General features: G+C 46.8%; 1 protein-coding gene, 1 non-coding gene and 1 pseudogene across 19 annotated transcripts in view; 1 reads left to right on the top strand and 2 right to left on the bottom strand.

Moving 5' to 3' along the window:
- HHAT (hedgehog acyltransferase) overlaps positions 1-21,124 on the top strand; it is a 363,049-nt gene that overhangs the window by 190,263 nt on the left and 151,662 nt on the right. For 17 of the 18 annotated variants that reach the window (XR_010941290.1, XR_010941289.1, XM_067729070.1 and 14 more), the window contains one exon: positions 7,102-7,137. The exons of the other annotated variant lie outside the window; for it this stretch is intronic. Coding sequence is in view for 15 of the 17 variants with exons in the window: in XM_067729070.1 (XP_067585171.1) it covers positions 7,102-7,137 (36 nt within the window). In the remaining 2 variants the exon portion in view is untranslated. The remainder of the gene's footprint in view (positions 1-7,101; positions 7,138-21,124) is intronic. 18 annotated transcript variants of the gene reach the window in all.
- Positions 15,192-16,191, bottom strand: LOC137211980 (nucleolar protein 56 pseudogene; annotated as a pseudogene).
- LOC137220376 (small nucleolar RNA SNORD86) lies at positions 16,111-16,196 on the bottom strand. Its single transcript, XR_010941674.1, has one exon. It is a non-coding gene; the product is annotated as a small nucleolar RNA SNORD86 (small nucleolar RNA).

Genomic DNA, 21,124 nt, shown 5'->3' with positions numbered 1-21,124 from the left:
TATATTACAAGGTAATAACAATAGAAGTAAAGTGCACAGTAAATGTAATGCGCTTGAATCATCCTGAAACCATCCCCCACCCCATCCCCGGTCCGTGGAAAAATTGTCTTCCACAAAACCGGTCCCTGGTGCCAAAAAGGTTGGGGACCGCTGTTCTAAACCATACCTCACTGATTATATGAGATTTGCAGCTTCTGGCCACAGTTCATTGCTTTTTTTTTTTTTTTTTTTTTTAAACTCTAGCTCCCAACCAGCCAAGATCAGCCTGGGAGAGAGGACCAGGACCCCAAAAGGCAGGCAGCCTGGCAGAGCAGAACAGATCCTGGATCTAACTGTGGGCTCTGGTCTGAGTTCTGCCATGGACATGCTGTGTTGGCCTGACCCTTCCTTTTCTCAGAGGGGGTTCTCTGTGCTCTGTGAGTAAATGTAAGTGCACACCACTCTGGCAGGTGGTACGACCCTAATTTTGATGCACTGTGAGGCCCCAACAGGAATAGCAGTCAGAATTGTAATAAATAAACTGTCGGGGTTGCAATGGAAGCATTAGCCCAGGCACAGTCTACTAATTTGCTCATGGTTATCAGACATGAGCTACTGCTACGGAAGTGAGGCTTCATACTTAGAGATGCTTCCTGAAAGTGACTGAAACAGGGAGTCGGAAGCCTGAGGCTAGGTGGCAGCTTTAAGTTTATCCATTCTGGTTTTCTGTCTGATGGTTCAGTCTCCTCTAAACACCCTTTTAACCCATGCTTGAACTCGTCTTGTGATGGGAAATTCACTGCCTTGTTAGGATACTGCAGCTTGTTCCAAATTTCCCTCTCCTCTGTCGAACTGTTGCTGCTATCAGGTGATGTTCAGACAACAAAAATGTCCATGTCACACATGCACACAGAAGATTTCCCATCTTTATTTTCCTTAAGGAACCAGGAATAGTATGCACAGGACCGCTGCTGCTTATGTCTCCTCATAAGGATATCTTGGTTTACTGTGAGCTGGTAGCCGTGAGAAATTACTTTCTTAAAAGGTGATCAGAATAATGGTGCTATAGTTTGGTAGGTATCTTATTTCAGGAGAGAAGCCTCATTTCTATCTGTGGGTATTAATGTTATGTATTTACATATAGTAACGGATGTGTTAAATGATTACGTTTGAGCATCTGCTATCTGCAGTGTACTATGCTAAGTGTCAGAGCAGGCGGGGGCATTGGTGCCTTCTGACAGCACATCAGTCACACGTTGATTTGTTACCCATCTGGGTTATTGGACTCTTTAATCAATAGAAATTGATAAGAGGCCAGACGAGAAATTCAGGCAGGGCTTTATTGGGACTCCTGCTGCAGCACGAGGGGGCGAACACAAGTAACAGGTTCCCTTGCTCGTGCCTGAGGAGGAGCCAGCTGGTCCCTTAAATGGGGTTAGGGTTGGGGCGGACTGGTGGGTTGGGCTGGAGGAGTGGCTTGGGTGACCCCTTGTGGTGCTCTGTGAGTGTGGGCGGGGAGGGGATGGTGCGCAGTGCCCTGCTTTTGCTCCATGCACCTCAGAAGTGGCCGTTGGGTTTTGGCCTTTTTGTATCTTGTTCATAATTTGCCCCAGCTGTGTGCATGCATGCATTTATTTTTAGTCCCTTATAGTTTCTTTGTATTCTGTTGCTCAAGGAGACGTTTGTCCAGGTACAAGCGTTGCAGCAAAGAGTCCCGGGTCCCAGGTCCCAACCTGTCTCAGATTCACCCAATAGATACTTACTGAGAATCTACTTGGTGACTGCCTTTGGTTCTTGCCCTTAAGGAGTTTGCAGTTCACCGAGGGAGACAGTGTTTGATATCGATGGCACTGTATTGAATTATTATTGACTTTCCCAGCTCTTTACTAGGCTCTGCTCTCCTTGAAGCTGGGGGGTTATGTGCCACGCATTACTGAATCCCCACCACCTGGCACATTGGAGGCACAAGGTAAATATTTGTTAAATGGGTCAGTAGCTAAATGCATGAAGGGAAAAACACAGACTTTGGCATCTGGTGCTCTGAGCTAGGTCTTGCCTCAGCAATTTGCCAGCTAGGTGGCTGGGGATAAGGCCATGCAGCGTTATGAAACAGGGGCCTACTTTGCAGGGTGGTTGCGAGGATTAAAAGAAAGAATACACAGATTGCCTAGCAGTGCCTGGCATACAAATCTAAAATCAAAAATAGTATTCTCTTCCTACTCTAGCTCCCTTAAGGCACCTTTTCCATCTATCCAGGAAAACCAAGGAGAACATATTTCTAGAGTTCACTGGTTTGCTTGTGTTTTGAAATTAAAGACAAAGCCCCACAGGTGAGACCCCACCCCGAACCCTTTGGAAGGAGCCCAAATCAGCTTTTCCATTGTATAGAGGAAACCCAGGGTGCCACTTGAGGAAGATGAAGTTCTGGAGATGGATGGTGGCGATAGTTTTACAACAATGTGAATGTACTTAATGCCACTGAACTATACACTTAAAAATGGTTAAAATGGTAAATTTTATGTGATGTATACTTCACCACAATACATTAATACAACAAAAAAAGAAAAAAATATTGCTATGACTTATAGCTCTCCCAACAGGTGGGCCATTTTTAAGTGTAAGTAATCACCAGGCCATTCTCATTCCCTTAATCTGCATGTGGGTAACCAAGCGTTATTGAGGTGGTAATTCCCTAAGAAGCCAAGACTTTGAGGCTGCTTGGTTTGAAATTGAGTGATAAGAGGCACTCGCACCTATTTTGCAGGTTATGTTTCCCTTTATTTGCTCCACCCTGCATGAGTCTGTCAACAAGTCTTTTTAACTCCACACAAAATCCTGTTGGAATCCGTCCCTGTCTCTCCTCTCTTGTTTCCAGTATTTCCATCTGGGGGCTGAGCCCCCATCATCTCTCACCTGGACTGCAATGGCTGTTTAAGTGGTCTCCCTGCCCTCCGGCTTCTCTTACCATCCATTCTCTTCAGGACACCCAGAGTGTTCTTTTTAATATGCAAACCAAAGCATACCACAGCTCTACCGCTGGAAGAATGAAATTTAAATAAAGGAAAAAATACCACTCCTCTGTTCCTATCAATGTTAAATTAAAACCCAAACTCCTTATCATGCATGCACAGTCCTTTCAGATCTGGTCCCTGCCCCCCTCTCCCAACCTCTGCTGTCCCCGTCTCCCCTCGCTCACCATTCTCCAGTCACGCTGGCCTTCTTTCTCCATCTCTCACCTGCCCCATTCCTTCCCAACCTGGGCCCTTTCTCTGGATGTCCTACTGCCTGGAACACTAGATCCTCTGATCTTTGCATAGCTGGCTCTTTCTGACCATACAGATCTCAACCCAAATGTCACCACCTCAGAGAGGCCTTCCCAGAGTGCCTGTGTGGCCTGTCCCTCTGTGCTGTCACTGTGTGTGCATTCTCTGCCCTCTGATGTTATCTTCTGTATGTAAGTGCTTATTTGTTGTTTATCTCTTCCACCTAGAATGTGAGTGCCATGAGAAGTAGGTGCCTTGTTATGTTACCCTCCACTGCATCCTCAGGGCTAGACCAATGCCTGGCCCATAGAAGGCCCAGATGGAATATCTATCGAATGAATGAATACCAGATGAATTAATGCCGTAAAGGAGTAAGATATGTTTACCTATGAAATAGTTCTGTTTTTGTCCTCTTGCATTTTTCCTGTCACGTTTTCTGATGCAAATCCCCATCCCACCCTCACCTCGACCATCTCCATTCTACTTGTTTCCAGGTAATTGTTAACCCTTTATAGCAGGGGTCCCCAATCCCTGGGCCTCGGGCCAGTAGCAGCCCACGGCCTGTTAGGAGCCTGGCTGCACAGCAGGAGGTGAGCGGCTGGGGAGCGAGCTAAGCTTCGCCAGCCACTCCCCATCGCTCCCCATCGCTCGCATTACCACCTGAACCGTTCTGCCCCCCCACCTGCCCCCCGGTCCGTGGGAAAATTGTCTTCCTCGAAACTGATCCTTGGTGCCAAAAAGGTCGGGGACCCCTTCTTTATACTGTTCTCTTGACAGCTTGCCTGTCACAAGGATGCTGAAAGTCCTCCGCTTGTCCCTGCCTCAAATTCCATCCGCCACCAGTCACACGTGTATGAGAGGAAACAGTCTGAAACACAACCTGTGTCACAGCCCCTCACTTCTGTACATTTCTACCCTGACTTCTAGGGCCGCCATAGCTGCAGGTGAAGCTGGGTGTGCACTGGTGTGTATTGGTGTGCCGGTATGAGATGCTGGTCAGGAGCGGGGCAGGCAGGGTGAGGCTCCCCGTGACCCCAGCCCTCACCCCTGCGCTCAGCTTCAAGGCTCTTTGTGGGACACTGATCCTCCGGCTCGCCTGCCTGTGCCCTGAGCTTGGTGCTCGCCCCTCAGAGTTCCAGCCCCGCTGCCCCCTTCTCCAGGGCTCAGGCCCTGCCCGTGCCCTGGATTAAATGGCCTCCCTTTCTGGGCTGCATTGTAAGACAACTTATGTCCTTCTTTTTATTTATTTATTTATTTTTGCGGTACGCGGGCCTCTCACTGTTGTGGCCTGTCCCGTTGCGGAGCACAGGCTCTGGACGCGCAGGCTCAGCGGCCATGGCTCACGGGCCCAGCCGCTCCGCGGCATGTGGGATCTTCCCGGACCGGGGCACGAACCCGTGTCCCCTGCATCGGCTGGCGGACTCCCAACCACTGTGCCACCAGGGAAGCCCCATATGTCCTTCTTTTTAATGTGTCTTGCTTCTCCTGCTGAGTTATCAGGAATGGGGCTGCCATTAAAACAACTCTTAAAAACTGGAGGAAAGGAGACTACTGTTTATTGAGTACACGTGGTGGACCAAGCGCTGTGCTAAGCCCCGTATCTCTATTTTCTCACTTAATTCTCATAACCTCCCTACGAGTAAGGGGTCTCCATTTTTCCCAGTGGGGAAGCTGGAGCCCAGAGAATCGACACAGCTTTCCAGAGCCTGGCTGACTCTAAGACCCGAGGAGGTAGGGGGCGCCTGCAGAGACCGTGGGCTTGCCCGGAGCAGGGGGAAGCAGAGGTCAGGTGGAGGTGGAAAGGGAGTGCTGATTTAAAATCAACAGCCATTTTCAATTAGTAATAATGAGGGGCAGTGAGAGCCTGTACTTTTAGTGGGAGGAGCACATAATTCGTGGCTGTCAGGGCTCAGTTTGACTCCCAGCTCTGTCCTCTCCTAGCTGTGAGCTCTGTGCCAGTTACTTAGCCTCTGTACTCTAGTTCCTTCACCGGTAAATGGGATGCCAGTACCTACCTCGCCGGCAACCAGGTACGTGTGTGAGTACTGAACAGAGTAGTTGCCACCTTCTAGGTGCTAAATGAATAACAATTTCTATGTATATTATTAGGTTTTTCATTATTGCTTCAGGGTCTTCTTCCCCTACCGCACCTCTACACTGAGGGTCTCTGTGATTCCTTTCATGTCTGTTTCATCCTCTGATTCCTGTAACAGAGTCTGTTGCTGGTGTAATTGAAAAGACTGAAATCTTTGTTTTAATCCATACATACTTCTACTGCCCATATTGCTGTTCTGGCAAACGTACAATTGCTGTCTGTCATATGAAGGTTTTACTTATGTAGCTGAGCAATGTAGCCTTGGTTTTGGTCGAGAGGAGGGATCACTTCTGTTTCTTTTTTTTTAAAATCTGTGTTAAATATGAGTATAGGAATTGACCTTATCCAGGTCAATGTAAAATCAGCTGAAACAAATCAGCTACCCCTGCAGGTATATCTCCCTCTAGAGCTCTCCTCAGAGGCTTATGAGTAGATGGAATTTACGCACAATACCTTGACTTTGAGTTTCCCTGAATTATATAACTATTTCAGGTAAGTGATATAATAAATGAGGGACCTCGTATTTTGGCTTTGTTTCTTTATTCTCACCTAACCTGTGTCTATAATCTATAAACAGATGCTTGAGCGCATGAAAGAATCTTGTCATTTAAAGGTATCCCACAAGGAATCTTAATATCTATAATCACCTGCTATATGTCAGGCACGGTGGGGTGCCAAGTAGGCTGAGATGTTCCAGGGAAGGGCTAGGGTGGACCCGGATGCTAGGGACAGTCAGGGCCTGCCTGGGCAGTTGGACCCCACTCTAGGGGGAATTTCTGAGTCCACTGCTCACTGTCTGTAGGGACAGAAGTCCCTCGGGCTTGCCCCAGGCTGCTTGCTAACTGGGGGGGCCAGTCCAGTGGGTGGCACATAACCACCACCATCCAGGTGTTAGGAGTAGTGATTATACCTGGTGGGCGGCACCATCATGACTCGGGCCAGACCCAAAGGTGAGAGAAGGACACCGGCTAAGCGGGCAGAGGTTTAGGGGGAACAAGCGTGCTCGTTAGGGCAACCAAGGCAGTCCCACTCATATGGACTGAGCCAGTCTGGTGGTGTCAGAGGGAGGCTGTGACTGAAGGGGTCCACTACCGCCCAGGGCTTTCTGGATGCTGGTGTGACGCCCAAGCACAATACAGGCTCACCAGCGAGTGCGTGGAACTGCCTTCTCCCTTCCCTGCTAGAGCGGACCTGGATATGGGGGGGTCGTTCTCTCCTGCGAAAAGCTCCAGGGACTATGGCTGGGAGGAGATGGAAGAACAGAGTTGACCTTCCCCCACCCCTCTTCTTCCCTCTGGCCAGTGTGGATTCATGCTTTTAAATCATAATTTCATTTATTTTTGAGTAACTGAACATCAGAGACAACTAGTGCTATAAAATGACTCCCCTTTCGGAAAAGTGGTGAAGTTCACTTTTCTGGCTTCTGTTTCGAGAGAGAGAGAGAGAGAGAGAGTTTAGGCTTGCTGAGATACTTTTGCTCTCATGAAGCAGCGGTTCTGCATCAGAATCATCTGGCGGGCTTGTTAAAGCTAATTACTGGGCCTCATCCCCAGGATTTCTGAATCAGTGTGTGAGGGTGGGGACTGAGAATTTGACCAGGGAATGCTGCTGTGGTTGCTCCAGGGGTCATGCTTCGAGAACCACTGTCATGGAGTAATCCATGTATTCACCATGTTCCAAATGTGAATGATATATTTTTGGTCAAGTCCACCACTGCTGTGAATATCTTCTATTAATATGCTTGTCTTTGTCTCCCTTCAACAGGTATTTTGACGTTGGACTGCATGATTTCTTAGTTAGGTAAGCCAATCGTTTTTATTTTAGGTATCATTGGAATAGCGTGTCTATTATGGAATACTGAGATGAAAATAAAATCCTTGTGAGATATCTTGATAAATAATGGCAACCATATATTTGACAAGAAAATACCACTAGCTCTGTTTTTTGTGCCTCCCAGAATCACACAAGAATATCCTTTTTAAACAATCAAAGGAATTTATTTTTAAAGGGATTTGTATCTGAAATGATAGTTACCCAACTATTGGGCTACTGGAAAAACAAATAGAATAGTGAAGAGAGGACTTTCCTGGTGGCTCAGTGGTTAAGAATCCGCCTGCCAATGCAGGGGACATGGGTTCGATCCCTGGTCCGGGAAGATCCCACATGCCGCGGGTAACCCCTGCTCGCCGCAACTAGAGAAAGCCCGTGCGCAGCAATGAAGACCCAACGCTGCCAAAAATAAATAATAAAGTAAATAAATAAATTTATAAAAAAAAGAATAGTGAAGAGAGCCAGCTTGCATTCATACATTAAACAACCCTCTTGACCAATTTTCCCTCCGTTGAATTTAAGCTTTTTAAACTGAATCTACTACTTGTTTCACAATCATGAAGATACAGTCTTGTTCATAATTGAAAGAGATCACAGACGGCACTTTATATCCTAGTATATTGGTGATTTTTACCAGCGTTGGCTTATGGGGCATATTAATTCCAAATAGCTATTAAAATCAAACAGAGGTTAAATGGAAATATACCAGAAGATTAACAGTGTTGGTAATAATATGCACAATATTTTTCCTGTTATAAACTTTATTGTACTTTTTAGATTTTTTATTGAGCATGTATTCATTATTCTAATAATGGTGGAAAATGGTCATTGAAAATACCTATCAAAAATATATGTGGGGAGCAATAATGGTGGCTGAGGGACTATAAGCTAAGATCACAAGGAAACCAGAAATCATGTAGAGTGATTTACTTTTTGCAAATATGTAGCTCTAAATGCTAATTAATTCTGAGTCCACTAATAAACAGTATTGTAAATCACATGTGATTTCTGGGTAGATGTTATAGTAGTTCAGTCCTCCACAATGCACGGCCATCTCCCTGTGGTTAAGATGCTGTCTGAGGGGACATGTACATCTTGGGCATCACCTTGATCCTAAACCAGCAGCATTTCCTCTGTGACAGATGGCATATGGCGGTGTTCCGAGCAAAGCCATACATACCTTGTCCTTTCTCTAGGTCTTTATGCAAGGCTGTGCTTGGAAATCTCCTTGGCCGACCCCAGACCCAAGGAATCTGGATTATCCTGGCTTTCTCCAGGATATGACACACACAGGCAGTGTGTAAACAGTTACCCTTGACACATCAAGGGTAAATGTATTTTAGTTAGGAGGGTTAAAGGGCCAGTGGTCATGGGAAAGGCAGGCATGAGAATTCTATATCTAAACCGATAAGAAAAACTGTCTGGGTGTACTTCAGGGAGTTGTTTGGATTTTTTGAGTTAATGTCTTTGGTACTTTGTATTACTCCTGTGCTACTGTTCACATAATTACTGTGGTAGCTGCAAGTTTGTACTTTTCTTACTTTCTCTAGTAACTTTCTTGAGGGCAGGGAACACACCTCAATCATCTTTCCATAATTAAACTGTATGGAATCAACCTTCAGCAAACATTTGTGTATGGGAATGTAAATTGATACAGCCACTATGGAAAACAGTATGAAGTTTCCTTAAAAAAAAAAAATAGAACTACCATACGACCCAGCAATCCCACTATTGGGCATATACCCTGAGAAAACCATAATTCAAAAAGAGTCATGTACCATAATGTTCATTGCAGCTCTATTTACAATAGCCAGGATATGGAAGCAACCTAAGTGTCCATCAACAGATGAATGGATAAAGAAGATGTGGCACATATATACAATGGAATATTACTCAGCCATAAAAAGGAACGAAATTGAGTTATTTGTAGTGAGGTGGATGGACCTAGAGTCTGTCATACAGAGTGGAGTAAGTCGGAAAGAGAAAAAGAAATACTGTATACTAACACATATATATGGAATCTAAAAAACAAAAGGTCATGAAGAACCTAGGGGCAGGATGGGAATAAAGACACAGACCTACTAGAGAATGGACTTGAGGACATGGGGAGGGGGAAGGGTAAGCTGGGAGAAAGTGAGAGAGTGGCATGTACATATATACACTACCAAATGTAAAATAGATAGCTAGTGGGAAGCAGCTGCATGGCACAGGGAGATCAGCTCAGTGCTTTGTGACCACCTAGAGAGGTGGGATAGGGAGTGTGGGAGGGAGACGCAAGAGGGAGGAGATATGAGAATATATGTATATGTATAGCTGACTCACTTTGTTATAAAGCAGAAACTAACACACCATTGAAAAGCAATTATACTCCAATAAAGATGTTAAAAAACACAAAAAAACCCAACCAAACAAAGAAAAAAACAAACATTTGTGTAGAAGTGACTGAATGAGTAAATGAATGAAATGAGGCAGAAAGGACACAGAGGGTGAGGATTAAGAAGAAGCTGTTCATTTATTCAACAGATAGTTATTAAGCCTACCATGTGCCACTTCCTTGGTTACATCTGGGAATACCACGGTGAGGAAAATAGACATTTGATTTAAAGCTTTCCCTGAGCTCATCTCTTGCCAGCCTTGTGGTTTGAGCAACTTGAAGTGAGGAGGGTGGTCTGCCTCTGGGACCCCTCCTCCCTGTCCTTCTTCTGGGCTCCAACCATGTTTCCTGTGTTGGGTGCGAAGGAGGCAGAGGGAAGGGTTAAGTGCCTCTAATGTAACTGGAACAGATGCTGGGACGCCCTGGCTCTGGCAGGAGGCCCTTATGGGTGCGTGCTAGTAAGATGCTCAACTAGTCACCTTAATCGGTTGTTCTGTGAACCAAGCAGATCTGGGGCTTGTTTCTGCCCTGCTGTCTTCCTGTAGTTTTCCTTTCTTTTACTCTGGTAGGGGCAGGACAAATCAACGTGCCCACTGTTATCCACTGTGGGAGTAAAAGTCTCCCCTTCTTGCAGGCATGCCCAGTCTCTGGATGAAGTCTCTTCATCCCCTTCCCCAACATACAGCAGCACTCCCCATTAAGCCAGGAACCTAGGGGCTCGAAGGAGTCTCTTCCTCGGTCCTCTTACCAGCTTGGGGATAGGGTGGGGCCGGGCGTGGAGTAGGGAGGTGGTTGGGGGAGCAGTCAGTTGTCCATCTCTTAGTAATCCCAGGATGGGGTGCAAACCCCTTTGTTTGCAGCTGTCTTTAGAAAATGGGTCCTTTCTGCTCCCAGTTTGGGAGGTCACACCTGGTGGGGACTGAGCCCTGTTGATCTTTGGGCACCTTAGTGAGAACTGTTTCATCTGCATGTCGACCCCAGAAGCCAGCGGGGTTGAAGAAGGGTGTGGGCACAATGAAAGTGGGAGGTGAGGGAATGGCAGCACAACTCCTTTAAGAAGTTAAGCTGTGATAGGGAGGAAAGAAAGGCATGGCAGCTGGTGGAGAAGGTGGTTTGAGTGGGGATTTTTTTTTTCTTTTTAGTTGGAGGAGCTCTTGTGTTTAGCCACCAGAAGGTCTTAAGTGCCCTTTAGACTTAGAGAAAGTGTTTTCAGTTGAGTGGAGAGAAGCAGCACACGATTGCCAGGGGAACGGAGAAGCAAAGCAGTGAATGGTGACTTAGTGACTCCAGTGGGCAATGGCGCTTTCCTGGAAGTATACCGCTGGAGAGCACCTTAGAGGTTGGAAGAATGTGGGGTCGTACTTGTGGGACCCTTCTTGTTCTGTGATGGCCGGGAGAAGAAAATATATTTCCCTTTGTAAAAGAGGAGATGTTGGAGAAATTGGCATAGTTTTTTTTTTTTTTTAAATTAACTGCATTTATTGGCTCCAGTAAACTCTTAGCATGTACTCTGGGTTGTCCCGCTGTATTGAATGCTTAGCGTTTGGAAGGAAAGAAGCTGCAGCATGCCTGAAATTAATCAGCTGCATCTTTTACGTTGATGGAAGCAATGTCGACTTCTCTGGAATGACATCAGTGTCCACAAAGGCAAGAGCCCTATCTGTGATCTCAGCCTGGGCAACTGCAGGGAGGGACATGTTTCCTTTTAAGTTGTTGGAGTGCTTCACTGAGCTATGGGGCCGGAAGGCGCTGTCACGTTTAATGAAATGTGAGCATTTCTGATATTGGCGTTTTATGATGACTGTGGGAAAACTCAGTGTGCTCAGTCCTTCTGCATCTTACAGAAACCAAAGGGAAGACTTTCAGGAAACAGTAATCACAACTCACTTAAGAAATAGCCTCAGAAGAATATTGGCTGGAATTCTTAATGTGATGCTACAAAAGGAAAAGGAAAAAAGTGACCAATCTAGGAAAAGAGATTACAGAAGAAACCAGCGCTTTGATTTTAGATAACAGGATGGCTTGTTTAAATTTAGCTTAGTTAAGTTTTGGCAAGAAAGTAGGATTGACTAGTGATGTTCGGTTTGATTCTTGCTGACTGAGGCATATTTCATTTTACCCAGAACTGTAGCCAGCCCTACCCCTTTTATGAAAGGTATACTCTGATTGCTTTGTACCTACCTCCCTGCCCTCTTCTAAGTTCCTCAGGTTGGGGAATCGGTTTAAGTAATACAGGATGCTCTCGTGACTTTTCAAAGAAAACCTGGAGACATCCCTCTTACATGTTGTCTGAAAGATAAAATTTGTCAGTGTTTTTTTTTTTTTTAAACAATTGCTCCTACGCTTATGCATGTAAAAAACAGGAAAGTATTCACCTGTGTTTTCGTCTTTCTGTATTGTTTATATTTAGCTATTTAATCCATTTCAAATACATATTTCAAATAAGAATCTAACTTAAAAAAAAAATAGCAGGAATTCCTTGGTGGTCCAGTGGTTAAGTCTCGGTGCTTTCACTGCCATGGGCCTGGTTTCAATCCGTGGTTGGGGAACTAAGGTCCCACAAGCCTCATGGCGCTGCCAAAAAAAGAAAAGCAATTTATTCAATAAAGGTCATCACTTTCCCTTTTTATTCTAACGTCCATGTGTGAGTGCATCAGAGCCATTACTTTTGTCCTTGGGAGACTGTTTTGATATCCTGTCAGGACCAGAAGTGCAGTGTGGCGGTGATGCCATGGATACTTCTTAGGCAAACAGAAAAAGGCAGTGAGCCTCAGGCATGGCCCTAAAGCTGTTTGAGAAGCTCTCTGGAGTTAATACACTCATCAGAAGATAAATTCCTTTGCATAAGCAAACAGATTCTGCCCAGAGAATGTTCAGTATAGTGCAGATTCAATCCTGTACAAATGCTAATGTGTCCATGAAACAGCACAGCTGTGCCCTTTTGAAGCGTGATTTTGTTCTGGTGAGAGAGAAGGTAGAATGGGCCAGCTGCTCACTTCTGTAGTGTCTTTTGTTCTTCTTCTGGAGGTTGATCCTGGGATCCCACAATGGTCTGGAGGGTCTTTGAATTGTCAGAGGGCAGCACATTTCAGTGATGTGTGAATTAATGGTTCACTGAATTCTGAAATAAGCAAAACGGTTTTTAGCTTTCCCTTAGTGACAACCTGTACCTACCTGACCCATTCATAAACCCAGCCCCACAGCAGAACAGAAGCTTCATGAATCACAGGGTAGTTTTTCTCCACCTCTATTCTGAGCACCCTGAAGTTCACCACCACTTTTGCTATAGTTAACGGTGCTGATAAAGAAGTCATTTGAAATATGTCTTGGATTGTATGATGTCCAACATGTTCAAAAGAGTCCGCCTTGCATCTTTAAGAAGTCTAGTAGTCAAGGGCTTCCCTGGTGGCGCAGTGGTTGAGAGTCCGCCTGACGATCCAGGGGACACAGGTTCGTGCCCCGGTCCGGGAGGATCCCACGTGCCGCGGAGCGGCTGGGCCCGTGAGCCATGGCCGCTGAGCCTGCGCGTCCGGAGCCCGTGCTCCGCAACGGGAGGGGCCGCAACAGTGAGGGGCCTGCATACCACACACACACACAAAAAGAAGAAGTCTAGTAGTCAAAAGCGAGATTCATTTCAGGCTAAAGGTGTCCTCCTGAGAAGGAGAAGGAAGAGTGCTGGGGATAAGCCTCTCTCTTTCCTGTGTCTCCTCAGGACAGTTGAGACCTGTTTAGGCTCTGAGCTGCTCTGGAAGCGGAGATGTTGAGGAAGAATGTGGGCATTTGGTCCTGGGAGTAAGAACCAGGAAGATAATTAGCATCTGTATTCAGTCTAGTAGCTTAGAAACAACTTAAATACATACTTGAAACCATTATGTATATATATTTTTTTTTCTTTTTTTTTTTTTTTTTGCGGTACGCAGGCCTCTCACTGTTGTCTCTCCCGTTGCGGAGCACAGGCTCCGGACACGCAGGCTCAGCGGCCATGGCTCACGGGCCCAGCCGCTCCACGGCATGTGGGATCTTCCCGGACCGGGGCACGAACCCGTGTCCCCTGCATCGGCAGGCGGACTCTCAGCCACTGCGCCACCAGGGAAGCCCTGTGTATATTTTTATAGACAAATATAAAAGGAGGGAAGATAAAACCAATATATATCTATTTTTCAGCACACACAGAGGTGATAACCCAGAGGCCAAATACCTGATTTGTTACATAGGATTTTGAATTTGTTATTGTGTGACTATAACACGGAAGTCAACTTTTGTCTACGTAGATAATTTTTTAATAGTGGTATAAAAAGTAAATGAGCTGATTAAAAAGCTGCCCCCGCCTGAGGGAGCCTGACCTCTGCATTTCTGCCCCTGATCAGGCACTGCTGATCCCCTCTTAGTGGCAGTGGGAGGAGAGATGTGGCACCTGGGTCGGAGCCACCAAGTCCCCTTGGTCCCTGGCCACTGCACACGCCTCTCCTTTGCAGGGACTACAGCCTCCCAGCCTTCTTTTTAAAGCTTCCTTTCATTCGACTTGTGGAATATGAAACCAGCAGCTCATGAGCTGTGTGGTGTTCCAGTAACAAAGTGTTTTCAATGAAAAACGAGGAACTTGTGCGTGAAGAAAGCCGGATCCCAAAGCGGCCCCACGGAGGCAGATCATAGGATGCGGGCAGGATGCTGAAGAGAAGGTGACTGCAGCCACCGTTGCTCCCGGGCCCCGTCAGCTTCCAGATCCTGTTGAGTCTGTCTCCTCACCATCTCTCACATCACCCTTTCCTTTGTTTCTGGAGGAAAGATATGCACCTTTGTCAGTAATTTGGGCTTCTTCCCTCATAGGGCTGTAGTGAGGTTTAATACTATATGCAAAACACTTAGCTCCGTGCCTGGGGAAACAGTGGGGACGTAGTAGGGGTTAGTTTTGTCCTTCCCCCGACCCCACTTCACCTCTGGAATCAGGGTAACAGGGTTTGAGGCCTGGCCCCTCCCCTACCTGTGTGACTTTAGGCAGCTCACTGTCCCTTTCTGAACCCTTGACAACTTACCTGATGCTGTCTCTCCCTGCGCAGAACCAGTCAGTGATTCTCTTTCCTCTGTCAGAACCAGACTAATCCCCCCCCTGCTCGCCCAATGTCCTGGGTCCACCACAGTAGGTCTCAGGCTCCCTTTCCATCTCATCTCACCATTATTCTCCTTTGGGTCACCGCCAAATGGGTCTAAATGCTGCTTTCTGTCTTTCCCCCATTCCCTGGCTTCCTTTCTTGGCTCATGTGTTCCCTGTGCATGAAGTGCCCACCCTGCCCCCACATCCAAGTCCTGCTTCGCTCAGGTCCATCTCAGATGCGGCCTTCTCCACGCTCAGCATAAGTGTCTCCATCTTGGGCCCATTGTCTTGTTTTTAACAGGCTATATGTCAATTATATCTCCATTTTTAAATAAGGTAATATTTATTCCATTAAAAAAAAAAAGAGAGCAGTGGACTGAGAAAGTTCCTTTTCCTGGTGACAGAGCTGAAACCAGTATCTCTAGTCTGACGAACCCAAGGACATAGAGCGTAGGGAAGTGGTCGCCTGAGCATTTGGCGCCATTAATTTAAAAAAAAGTTTAACGAATACGTTTTATTTCTCAAAAATGTAACATGACTTAGTAACCATCTCCTTTTTTCTTTTCTTTTTTTTTTTTTTTTTGACTCGTGAATTTGTTTTTATTTTTATTGGGCTATAGGGGATGGGTTGGGAAATATCTCTGTAAGTTGTGCCCTCCTAGGGAAATGTCCATTCTCATTTTCCTGGGATAGCTTTCGGAGCTTTTTCTTTTTCTTGGAGCTGCAGGTCTTGCTGGCAGCAGCCTCTTCAGGTTCACTGCTGAGAGGCTCCTCCTTGGAAGAGAATTTCCTCTTTTTCTTGGGGACCCTCTTGTTTCCTGACTCTTCAGGGTCACTATCTGGTTCCTCTTTGGGGAAAGGTTTCTTCCTCTTGGTAGGACTTCCACTGCCAGCTGTCTCTTCACGATCACTACTAACCAGCTCCTCCTTGGAAAAAGATTTGTATTTTTTGGGTTTGGAGGAGACAGATGGGGGTCTTCCATTCCATTCTCCTGAGGAGCCTCCTGGGGCTTTTGCTTCTTCGTCTTTTTGGGTCTTTTCATCTGTCTCCTCACATTCCTCCGGGGTCCTACTGCTGTTTTCTGAAGACGCCAGGGCACTCACAGCTAGCCTTTTCTTTTCCTTCTTCAAGCATTTCTTCTCCTGCTTCTCCGGCTTCCTAGTAATCTCAGCAGCCGCTTCCTCTGCCTGAACCATTGCCTCCTTCATGACATCCAGATTCTTTTGTGGAATCTCTCCAGTCTCATAGGACAGCCGCTGCTCAACTTGTTCTCGAAGCTTCTCCCCAAATACACTGGTAGGTACCTCAGAGAAGCCATCAATTTGCTGCATTTGTTTGCCAGGAATTGTGAGATGCGGCCTCTGTTCTGGCAGCTCCGCGGCCAATGAAGGTAGAGTGGAAAATGAGTCCATATTTTGGGGTGTTACCCCTTGTCTTCAGGGCTCTGGAAAGTTGGTCCCTGTGCTGGGCCCAGGGAATCACTCAGACACCAGGACTGGCCATCACCCCCAGAGCAGAGGCCTGTACAGGTCGGGGAGCCCTGGTCAACCATCACCGTGATCCTTTTTTCTTTTAATGAATTTATTTATGCAACCAATTAAGTGGTCTAAGCACTATTCCAGGAGCTGGGATAAAAGCAATGACGAGCTAGACAATACCCCTGCCCTCCCTCGGCTTGCCCTGTGTGGGTGAAGACAGAGAAAACAAGTAAGCAAGCCCTGTAATGCCCATGATGTGATGGAGGAGCCAGGTGGGAGAGCTAGCTCCCTTCGAAAGCATGGGCAGGAAGGGCCTCTTGGAGGCGGTAGGTGACCCTGGGTAAGAGAAGGGTGAGTGGGAAGAGGCTTCTGGGGGAGATCTGAGGCTGGACTGTTTCAGGCAGAGGGAAGGGCAAGCGCCAAGGCCCTGAGATGGGAAGGAGCCCCTTGAGGAATGGAAGGAGGGAAGCCCGTGGGGCTGGAGGGTGTGGAGCAAGGAGCCAAGGGTCCAAAATGATTCTGGAGGACGAGGCGACGGCCGGACGGTGAAGAGCAGGGTCTCTTTTAGATGCGGTAAGAGCCATTGGAGGGTTTTCAGTAGGGGTGTAACAGGTCTGTGTCAGGCTTAGCTAGGAATTTAGTGAAATCGTGATCTTTGAACCTCAGCCATTACCATGCTGCTCTACCGTGAGCTGGAGCTTGGTGACCCAGGCCTGTCCATGCTCCTCAGGGAAGTTTCTTTGACAACCAGCTGCTGTGAAAGCTACTCTGTGTTGAGTAACAGTAGCCCTAACTATCCTTTAATTTCCTTCTGTTTACATTTGCTTGGTGTGTTGTAAAAGGTGTGATTATACATGTGGACATGAACCTGGAGGCAGTTAAACGATGGTGGAACCTGGCAATAGGCATTTGGAGACTGTGGCTTGGCTCTGGGAAGGCCACCTGGGGTGGTGTTTGTAGCTTTCTCATGGGGACAAGTAACCATCTTGCCTCGTGAGCTCTCGTTCCTTCACTGTGGAGTCTCTGTAGGTCCAGTTCTTAACCCTCCGTGCTCCTGTCTTTGTGCCGCGCCCCTTGGATGTCGGCCACCCTCAGGACAGGAGGCCTCCTCGATCTAAGTACAGCACTGGTCCCCCACCTTGGGGCTGCCTGGAGGAGAACTCCATCTGGTTCGCTCATGAGAGCTGTTGCATAATGAGTTGGTATATTCTCCCCTCATATTCTCGGTTGGTACATTCTCAGTTTTTGTCACAGACTGAACCCCTTCCTGGCTTCCCCCATCACAATCACTGTCCAAGACAGCATTTCTCTTCCCCCAGACTCCAACACCTGGAGTGATTTGTAGTCTTTTCCTTCCCTTTGTAGAATCTTAGGATGGAAGAGCCTCGATGATTAAGCCTCACATTACAATACTTTTCAGTTCTTAGAAGATTTCTCAGATCCACTCTTGCTTCCTTCCTACTGCTGCCACTTCTGAGGAAGAACTTTCCAGAATTGTTCATCTTCATGGCTGTGCTATATCGAGTTTGTTAATTAGAAAATCCAGATTAAAAAAGAAAAGAAAAGAAACCCTTCACGCTCTAAGAGTCGAAATGCATAATTCACTTCCCACCGTACATAGCTTCTATCAATATAGATGTTCTGGTGAATAAATGTATCCTTTAAAAAATTGAAAAGAGCCCCTGGTGAATTAATTGAGAAAATTTGGAATATAGAGACATAATTTTAAGTGTACAAAGCTCTGGGTCAGGGAAGGATGCTGCTAAATGGGATGGGCTGTAAAATCCATGGTCCAAACCAGTACAGATGGGATATTTATTCAACAGGGCATTTGTTAAGTGGTGGTGGTGTTGCCTTTTTTTTTTTTTAATTTATTTATTTTAGTTTTGGCTGCTTTAGGTCTTCATTACTGCCCGCGGGCTTTCTCTAGCTGTGGCGAGCAGAGCGGGGGCTTCTCTTGTTGTGGAGCACGGGCTCTAGGCACGCAGGCTTCAGTAGTTGCAGCATGTGGGCTCAGTAGTTGTGGCTCACGGGCTCTAGAGCACAGGCTCAGTAGTTGTGGCACACAGGCTTAGTTGCTCCGCAGCATGTGGGATCTTCCCAGACCAGGGTTCGAACCCGTGTCCCCTGCGTTGGCAGGTGGATTCTTAACCACTGCACCAACAGGGAAGCCCGGTGCCTTTTTAAAAAATTCTTTTCCTAATTTCTGACCTGTGGGGCTTCTGCACCAGGTAGAAGCCAGAAACTTGCCTTCCTTTGTTGTAAGAGTCTCCTGCCCTCTCTTTAGCTTTTACTGAGAATGACATGTGGAGGGAGGGGGCCGTGGAATGCATTCTGGTGATCCTGGCAGCAGTGCCGTCCAGCGTGGAGAGGCAGATATCTGGCTGGCCGTTCCCCTGAGCCCAGTGGTAGGCACGGTAGGGTCCCCATCAGAGCAGTGGTGGTATGATTTGACAACAGTACCTGACTGCATAGCCTCCAAGCCTGGCTTTGAGACCCTCTCTCAGAGATTGGGCAAACTGCTGATCCTTCCTTAATCGATTCCTTTCATATTAAAACTAACCAGAGTGGGTTCTGTTACCTGCTTCTAAAGTATCTGATGTAGCTGCTTACCCAGCGATGTTTGGGATATCTCGCTCGGCAGGGGGAGTACATGATCTTTACTTGGCTTTGCCCGTGAGCCGCATCGATTCCACACTCCAGATTTAAATAAAATTGCAGTTATTTTTGCATCCGTACCAGAAGCAGCCTGTGAAATGGAAAGGGCATTGGATCAGATACAGAAGGCCGTGGCTCCAGCCTGCCTTGCTGCTCTCTCGCTGCAGTGATTTTGTGCCCGTCACTTCTCCTGTTGGGGGCCTTAGTTTTCTTCTTTGTAAAATGAGAAAATTATACCTGATAATTTCTAAGGTCCCTTCCAATCTCGGCAGCCTCAGATGAGCAGCTCTGGTGTTTTTCTTATTAGCGAGCCGCTCCTGTTCAGATCTGTGCTCTTTCATACGGCAGCTACTAGCCACCTGTGGCTATTTAAGTTTAAATGGTTTAAAGTCCGACAAGATTACAAACTTTGTTGTTCCTTAGTTGCACTAGCCACATTTTAAGTGCTTATAGCCACGTGTAGCTCTCATCTTGGACAAGGCAGATATAGAACATTTCCATCATCACGAACATTCTCTTGGCCCACACTGGTCTACATGATAATGCCATGTGTCTGCTCCCTTTGTAGAGGTTCTGGGTGTTCAATTGTATTTCTGCCTGCTTAGTTGAAAGATCAACATGCATCTTATTAGCCGTTCAGCTTGCCCCAAAAGGACCTCCTTATCTACTCTTACCCCCTCTCAACCTCCCCTTTGTCCCATCCCTACTCTCCGCCCATCTTAGGGATGGCTCCCCACCCATATTAACCAATGCAGAAACCTTGGGGTCCGTCTGGAAATGCCCTTCGTCACCACCCTTCACGTCCCCCATTTTGGTCCCTAAGTTCTGTCAGTTCCTCCTGTTAAATATTAACCGAACGTGCCCTGTTTTCCTCATTTGTACTGTGTGCACCATAACCGAGGCCCCTCATCTTCCGTTTCCCTTCTATTGTGAACCTCACCTTTACTTTCTTCCTCATTCCACCTGTCCCCTCAGTCCAGCCATTGAATCGAAACACAGTTTACAGACAAACCAACAAAAGGCAGTTTTAATCAGCCATTTTCCTCCCTCCACAGCCATGTATTCAACTGCCTTTTCCTGACTTAACTCTTAGCCCCATGAGCAGCCGCATTAACTTCTTTCTGTTCCCTGAACAAGACTCGCTCCTTTATTTTCTTCTTTCTTTCTGTGCGTGTTTGCTTCCCTCTTCCCATATAGGCCTTCTCAGCACTGGGTGCAGAGGTCATGACCTCTCTTGCAGAGCCCTTGCTGGCTCCCCTGGAGGAGTTAGGTGCTCCCCCTGGGGCGCTCTGCCGTCTTGAAGGTCACGCTTGATGGCTTGGGGTTCAGGCTCCGGTGTTGGGCTGCCTGGATTTGAATGCTGGTTGCATCACTGTTGATTCTGTGACCAACTTGACAGCTCTGTGCTCGACTTTCCTCATCTATACAAAGAGTATTAGTAATAATACCCAATTCCCAGGCTTTTTTTGAGGATGAGGTGACATTGATATATTTAAAGTGCTTAAAATAGCACTCAGCATGGAGTAAGCACTTAATAATTGTTCATTTTTGTCACCATCATTATACTTCACTTGACTCCTTGTTCATCTGCTGGGGTGATAGCAGACTGAATGGCAACACCAATTTTTTTTTTTTTTAAAGAGAAATCTAGGATGGTGCTTTCTCTTCGGTTTGATGATTGACATGTAAGCTCCGTGAGCTTGCTTTCTCCTCCATTTTCCTTTGAGCACGTGGCAACAGATGGTGTGTCCACAGGATGGACATGAACAGGTGGAGTTGGCTGTAGCCCAAACCCAAGCCAGCTCTAGCACTTACTAGCAACGTGACTTGACTAGCAAGTTTTTTCATATCACGGCTGCCGTTTCCCCATTTGTGAAATGCTGCTATTAGGAGGAAAGTCGGGCACTTCAAAAACATGAGTTAAATCAAGCAAATCAATACCACATGGGTGAGATCAATCGTTCTAAATGCAGGGATCCACTCATGTATCGTCAGATCATTTTAGTACCTACTGTGGGCTAGAACACAGTAGGAAGCAAATAGAGACATGGCTCCTGCTCTCATGGGGCTTAGGGTTCGGGAGCAGAGAGCTGTCTGTGGGACATCATACACGTTTGTGGACAAGTATAGTAGCCAGTAGTGCCAAGAAGGAGACACATGGTCCTACAAGTGCGTAGGGCACTTGACCCAGGAGTGGAACGGGAGCTCCCCGGGGGGAAGGCTCCCCAGGAGGCAATGCTGAGGTGGAGGGAAAAGTATCGTCAAAGAGCAGCGTGCATTCCAGGAGGAAGGACAGAAAGGAGGTCCTAGTGGTTGAAGCGCAGAGTGACGGGGGCACAGGGAGGCTGGGAGGT

The sequence above is a fragment of the Pseudorca crassidens genome, chromosome 2 (genome assembly GCF_039906515.1).
Source record: "Pseudorca crassidens isolate mPseCra1 chromosome 2, mPseCra1.hap1, whole genome shotgun sequence".
NCBI classification, from domain to species: Eukaryota; Metazoa; Chordata; class Mammalia; order Artiodactyla; family Delphinidae; genus Pseudorca; species Pseudorca crassidens.
The sequence above is the reverse complement of the archived record's forward strand: the minus strand, read 5'-3'. Positions and strand labels throughout refer to the sequence as shown.